The 7232-nt window shown below is 48.3% G+C and overlaps 1 protein-coding gene across 1 annotated transcript in view; it reads left to right on the top strand.

Moving 5' to 3' along the window:
* The window catches only part of KIAA2012 (KIAA2012 ortholog), a 185222-nt gene that overhangs the window by 46717 nt on the left and 131273 nt on the right, over window positions 1–7232 (top strand). Inside the window, exons 10-11 of the mRNA XM_027773615.1 lie at window positions 1121–1297; window positions 5573–5683. Coding sequence (XP_027629416.1) covers window positions 1121–1297; window positions 5573–5683 — 288 coding nt within the window. The remainder of the gene's footprint in view (window positions 1–1120; window positions 1298–5572; window positions 5684–7232) is intronic.

The following is a 7232-nucleotide window of genomic DNA, read 5'->3' on the forward strand; positions in this document are numbered from 1 at the left end:
GCGATCTTGGGCACACACGCACACGTGCCAGGCGTGAGTTTTAAGCCACCGGGTCCGGGACACAAACCGCAGTCGACTACGTGGGAGTCCAGCGACATAGCCATTACGCTAACTGCTAGTCCCCCAAAAATCAACATTTTTGAAGAGAGGCCAAGTTGCTTTGCAGAATTCCACTCAATTTGGATCTGTTTGTTTTTAGTAATGAGATTCAGACCAAACATCTTTAGCAGGAGTATCACACAGGTGGTGCTGTGTCCTTTGCACATCACATCAAAGGACACAAAATAGCAGTCTGTTCCATGAAAGGTGACGTGAAATGTCATGATTTGGTTATAGGCGGTATCGGCCAGATCCCGCTTGTAAACATGCCTGTTCCCCCTTTGTGTTAGTAAGTAGTCTGTAATGCTTTAGGATGACTGTGCACCAGGTCAGCTTCTAAACCCAGAGCGTAGCAGTTGTGTTGAAGGTGCAATCAAGACCACTCTCTGCACAAGAGATGAAACCAAGGCCTGTCACTTAGATCCCTGCATTTCCGTCTTCCTAGAGCAGTCCCTGCTGGTTCTGAGAAAACAGAACTGGAGGGTAAGGGTGCTTTGTGGAGAGTTATTATCGATCTCAACACTGCCTGACTGTCATAGGGCGGGCACCACCACGCCCCAACACCACCTCACTGTCTACGGGACAGTGCAGCTTGTCCTATGTACCTTGTAGAGGGAATGCATCATTGGCTCTGCCTAGTGGTCAGATATCAGTATCTGATGATTCAGGAGCCCAAAGCTGGGGTCTCCTTAGAGCCTGCAGAGGTGCAAGGAGTTTGCAACCTCTCATGTCCTACTTCCGTACCAGGATCCTGTCCCTAGATGGGAATAACAGCCACTACTCAGTTGCTCCTATGTATTGGCAAGCGCAAAATGAAGGGCCCCTGTTGCAGTAATTTCATCTCGGCCATGGGAGATAAGGGTTTCTGCTCCTTGGCAGGACTGGAAAGGGAGGCCGAAGTCGACAATGAGTGCCATACACCATCCTAAACACCAACAGCCAGCTACCAAATTGGAAAAGAGGCTCGCTCCCCCCCCTTTGGAATTTTCTCGCTCATGCTTTCCCCCTTTTGCTTTTGAAGAGGATGATGTCCTGCCCCGGAATGCAGCACCCGCTGTGGGCCTTCTACCCCCAATTAAAGGAAGAAGAAGTCCAGAGAGCCAGAAGAGCCGGCACAGCCCCAAGACATCAGGCAGCATTAGCCCCAGCAGACCCCCAAGTGTGAGACCACCTGGGAGCCCATTGCCGTCGGGACAAGGTAATCATTCCTGGGTACCCACCAATGTCTGCCTATGGCTTATTCCAAGGCTATCTGGCAGCATAAGTTCTCTAGAGGGCACCCCATTGAAAATGGGAAATCAGAGCCGGGCATTGGCACAGGGGCAAAACATCTCACTTTATGGGGCAATCCCACATGGGAAGATTCCCGGTTTAAGTCCGGAGACCTGCTTGAGAATGCCAGGCATACACATGTCCATGATCTGGGGCTGGCTAACTCTAGGGACGGATCGAGACCCTGTTAGGGTGCCACTTTTCCCTCTCTTGCTCATAGAATAAATAAATTAATTCATTTTAAAAATGTTTTAAATAATGGGGGAAACGGGCTGTGTTTCCGATGATGTCAGTGGGATTAGCGATCGCCATGCATATCCTAAAGAGTCAGTACGTGTTTCAGGAGTTTGCTGCACTGACACGCACAGCCCAGCTGTTTTGCACCTTCCTCACTCCTGCAGTAGCGTGTGATGACACCGCTCCCCGCACTCCTGGGGGAGACACGCTACTGATGTACCAGCAACACCAAGACACAACCTTTCCTGGAGCAAAGGAGCCTTGTGGCCCGCCACTAAGAAGTCCCCAGAGAGAAGGCCCTTTCAGCCAGGGCAGACCTAAGTCCTGTTTGCAGAGAGAGAAGGATCCCAGATTTCTATTGACCTCTGTGACTTAGCCGCACTTCAAGTTATTACCCTAAGGGGCCCATGGGCAGGGAAGAGACTGAGATGCGTGTGTGAGCGAGGACTGTGCAGCCACAGCTTCTGGGGCCTTCGATCTAAAGGTAGCTCATAAAGCAAGATTGCCTGGAGTCTAAACTACCCCTGCAAATTCCTAGGGAGGTGCCAGGCTGGAGACTGACAGCCCATTTGCAAAGGCGAGCAGCCCAGTCAGCTGTTCCTCCTCCGTTGCAGCCTTGGGCTGATTTCTCAGGCGAGCACCAGATGAAGGAGATGGCATGTGTTTAGGGGACAGATTGTGCGAACAAAAGGCAAGTATCTCCGTTACTAGCAGAATCACACTCAGGGCTGTGAGAAACTCACACTTCGGGAGGCACGTGGGTACTGAGAGCCATCACGAAGACAGCAGATGTCACATCTTTCATTTCATGCTCGCTCAGGGACAGAACGCCTTGCTGTCTCAGTCTTTCTCTCCCTCTCTCATTCTCTCCCTAAAGCATGTACAGATGAATTTTCATAAGCATAAATTGCATACATAGATCAAGAACTCCATTCTGTGCTTGCAGCTTCTCCGTTGAAGACTGAGATGGTCAGAACCAAATCCCCTCTGCCGACCCAACTCTCTTTCCTACCCCCGCCCACACACAGTGATGGGTTTTTCACTTAGAAGCCATTTCAGGGTTGGAGATTTTCTTTCTCTACTCCCTCCCCTCTATTCTTGTGTGGCAGGGATGTGCTTTTAATTTTGATAAACATGAACCAGTCTTGAGGTACTGTCGTGTCAGCGCCAAGTGCGTTCCCAGGAGTTAGCATAGTTCAGGACAAATCACACCAAACAGACACGCACAGTGGCTCTCAGACATCCATGTAAATGAAGAATCTGATTAGAAGAGAATCCAGGCCGGGACCAGCAGTTAGCATAATGGCTATGTCGCTGAACTCCCATTTAGTTGACTGCAGTTCGAGTCCCAGACCCGGTGGCTTAAACTCACGCCAGGCATGTGTGCGTCCGTGCCCAAAATCCCAAGAGGAGAATGGAGGAGAAGGCATTGCGGCGTGGCCATCCCCCGGGGGGTGACTTCTCGCTTTCTGTCTCTCTGTCTCTCTCTCTGTCTTCCTGGCAAGGGCATGCGCCCTATAGCAAAAACCTCTCCAAAAAGAGAGAATCCAGGCCATGACTGCAACAAGAGGGCAGCCTGGAGCCTCAAGTGTGTAGGTTGGGTATATGTACATGTGTAAGTGAGTTCATGTGTCTCCGAGTGTGTGGAGACATGTATGTACTTCTATGCCCATGTGAGTACGTGAGTGTGCCTGTATGCATGCCTGCACACCTGTGAGTGAGTGTTTATGTGTGGAAAATGGAGGAAAAGGGACAGTATGCATCTGTATGCATACATATGAATGAGTACACATGTCAGTGTATGTGTGTGTATAAGTGTGTGTTCTTTATTGTGTTTGTAAGTGTGCGTGTTGTGCCTTGGTAGATGTGTACGTCTGTGTGGTTTTGCATATGTGTGTATTCCTATGCCATCACTCCTAGCCTGCCCTGCTCCTGCCCTTTGCCTTGGAAATGGGGAAGGTGTGGTATAATAAGAAATTTAGGGACTGGCGGATGGGGTAATGGTTGCGTCACTGGACTCCCATGTAGTTGACCGCAGTTTGACTCTTGAACGCAGTGGTTTAAAATTCCCTCTGGACATGTGTGCATGCATGCCCAAAATCCCAAGCAGGGAATGGAGGAGGAGGGATTGCAGCATGGCCATCCCCCAAGGGACTGATTTCTTACTTTCTATCTCTCTGTCTCGCTGGTGAACACACATGCCCTGTTAAAAAAAAACTCTCTCTTAAAAAAAAAAAAGAAGAAGAAAAGAAATATATTGAGCTGTCGAGAAAGTCATGATGTATTTTTCTGTTTTTCTATGCAAAAAATGTGTCATGACTTTTATGTCGGCCCAATATTTGGTCTTTGCTTCTGATATCTGTCACAGAGCTAAAATCTTGGGCATCTTCTTTTTTTTAGAGAGAAAGTTTTGCTATAGGGTGCATGCACTTGCCAGAGACACAGAGAGAGACAGAGAGAAAAAAAATGAGAACTCAATCCCTGGGGAGATGGCCACACTACAGTCCCTTTTTCTCCATTTTCCTCTTTGGATTTTGGGTACACGCACACACATGCCCAGTGTGAGTTTCAAACCACTGTGTCCAGGACTCAAACTGCAGTTGGCCATATGGGGAGTTCCGCACCTTAACCAGTACGCCACCTGCTGGCCCCACCTTTGGAATTTTCTGAGTGGTAGGAGTGTCTTTCATTATTCACAAGGAGCCAGCTCTAATAGTGCCCGAGCTTATGCTAATGAGATGACTTAGGTTAGGGTCTCTAAATAGCCTCAGATGAGGCCAGTCATGAGAAAGACCAAGTGATTAGAGGGTTAGAATGTTGAACTTTCAGCCCCACCAGCCAACCTCCAGATGAGGTAGTGGGGACGCCAGAGAACAAGCTCTATAAACACCCCTGAATAGCAAGAGTTGATGAGCTTCCGGGTTGCCAAACATATGAGTTGCTGTAAGGACAGCACAGAGAGGGCATGGGAACCTCACACCTCTCCCCACCACCCTAGTACCTCACCCTACAGCTCTTCATCTGACCATCACCTGTATGCTTTGTAATATCCTTTATAATAAACCAGGAAGTGTAAGTGTCCTCTGAGTTCTGGAAGCCATCCTCGCAGATTATTCATCACAACGAGGTGTAGTTGTGGCTGCCTCAATTCATAGCCAGGTAGTCAGAAGTACAGGTCAGAACCTGCTCACAGGTGGCATCTGAAGGCATCTTGTAGGACTGAGACCTTAACCTGTGGGATGCGACACTATCTCCAATAGATAATGTCGAAATGAGTTGTCATAGGACACCCAATGGGTATCCGCAGGTGGGCTGTTTAGTTAGTGTACGGAGAAAAAAAACAATAACACTTACTTGGTTACAGAACTCTTCTGAATGTGAGAATAAAGTAGGAAAAAGTTTTTTTTTTTTTATTTTTACAATGAGGTTACATAGACACTTCAATCTGTCTAAGTAGCTGAGGAAAATACAACTTGCTTCTCCTTGGCCTGAGCCCTTGGAAACACTAAGCAGTTTCAGCCTTTGGTCCACAAAGTATAGTTGTACATGCTGAATTCTGCACAAAGGCATCTGACGCTGATGCAGGAATCACCAAGGTGACCCCACCAGCTTAGCCCTGCCCCCAGGAGCTCAGAGAGGCCACCTTTTCCAGACTCTCACAAAGACATGATATAGACTAGCGACAGCCCCTCCCTGCTCATCCCACCTCGGTCCTCAGAGGACAGGACCGAAAAAATGGCCCTGCTCTGTCAGAACCCAGATCCCAGGAAGAGGGCTTGCCCTGTACTCTGGTGAGCACCTGAGCACCCAGCACCTGCATGCATGTGTCCACACAGCTAGTCCCAAGTGCTCTGTGTTGAGTGTGAAAGTAGAGTAGGGGAAAATCTGGGATCAGGGGAACACAGCCCAGGTCCCCTCATCTGCACTGGTGCTAACAATGCCCATGTTTGTGCTTATTTTCAAGAAGATTCCAGAGACCCCACGCTGGGACACTTCCTGCTGGGTCCAGATGGAGCAAACGTCTGCCTGTCGCTCTCAGGGCTTACTCAAAGTGAGGCGCTTCCATCGGGCAAAGGTGAGATAACTTGCCAGGCCAACCTTGTTTTCAAAGGGGAAGATTTTACCTGCGGCTTCCAAAATTTCCCAGCAGCAGAGACATCATTAAAAACAGACGCGAGCCAGCCGGTTTCTCCCCTCTCGCTGACACAGAGGTGCTTCTGTAGCACAGACACAATAACCCAATGTTTGCACAACAAGTTTACTCTTGTTGGGGCATCTGGAGAGAGCAGTTCCAGTGGGATGGCTTGGAAGAGGTCTAATGTGCCATGGTGATGCCTTGATGAGAATGATAAAGCCCTTCTGGTATTTGCCCAAACTAAACACTCTTCTTTCCAACCACCCTTCAGAGGTGGAGGTGGCTAATTGGTAATCCGAGAAGGAATCCTTGTTACGTGCGTTGGTTCATTGCTGTGAGTCATCTGGCTCCTGACAGATAGCAAGGCAGCTTCCAAAACCCTTTCTGGCAATGTTAACTTTTTGGAAAAGAGATGATGGCTCTGGGTACTAGCCATTTTTCAAAAGGAAAAAAGAAATGAAGTCAGAGGGTGATGAATGTCAACCACCCAGAAGCCATCGTGATGCATGCACGTGACCACACAGCAAGCAGGCCCCCTGATGAGAGAGTAGAAGGGCTGCTCTCATTTGGCGGGCTTATATAGAAAGCTGGCTTCGTGAAAAGAGCATTGATTCAAAGCCAGGAGATTTGAGTAGTCCTGGCTTGTCCTCTGGGTTGCCAGATGACTTTGAGTCAGTCCCTTATGCCCTGCGTGTCCAAGGTTCATTAACCAGAAAGAGGTCTGACTCTCCCACTGAGAAATCCCCTGAGCATTGTGTTTTACATCTTGTGTCCATTGCTGCCAAAGTAGCCACCTCGTATGGAGATTTCCAGAAAGTAAAATGCATTTGGTTCCAAATTCAGAGTCAAAGAACCTCTATCACCACTTTGGGTAATACCATGATATGAATACAAAAATAGCTTGCCTCAGAATTGGCGGAAGCAGGAGTTAGACAGGTGGAGGCCACTGTCAGCGTGACACAGCTGGTACAACAGCTGGAAGGCAAATATGATTCTGCTCACCTGCTGCACATTTGTCCACTCTGTTCCAGGAGGAATAGTTTTCCTTTTGGCAAAGCAAAAGCCAGAAGCAGAAAAGGAAATAAATAGGATTTAGGCTTGAAATGTTGTTATCACCATTGTCAAGAGGATGCTTCAGTCATTTCAATATCCCCAGAACCTCGCACAGTCCTGACACATAACTCAGGATCATAAGAAATGCTCCCAGAAAAATCTTTCAATTATGTTCACATGAAGCAGAAAAGAGAGAAATGAAACGTATGCTGAGTAAATGGAACTGTGCCTGCCATCGAGTCGCAGGCCCACGGGCGGGGTGTTTAACCTTCTTGCCTCTGAGATAGAAACGCATTCGCTGTGTACATGTTGAATTAGTGAATGAGCCGTTTGGTCACTGGCCTCTCCTCCATTACAGTCAGTTGGCCTTGAGTCTTGATGATGATTAGGTGGTGCCCTGGGAAGTGGATAAGGATTTTCAACTCACATTTCCCTA

The sequence above is a fragment of the Tupaia chinensis genome, unplaced genomic scaffold, assembly GCF_000334495.1.
Source record: "Tupaia chinensis unplaced genomic scaffold, TupChi_1.0 Scaffold000361_2, whole genome shotgun sequence".
Classification (NCBI taxonomy): Eukaryota; Metazoa; Chordata; class Mammalia; order Scandentia; family Tupaiidae; genus Tupaia; species Tupaia belangeri.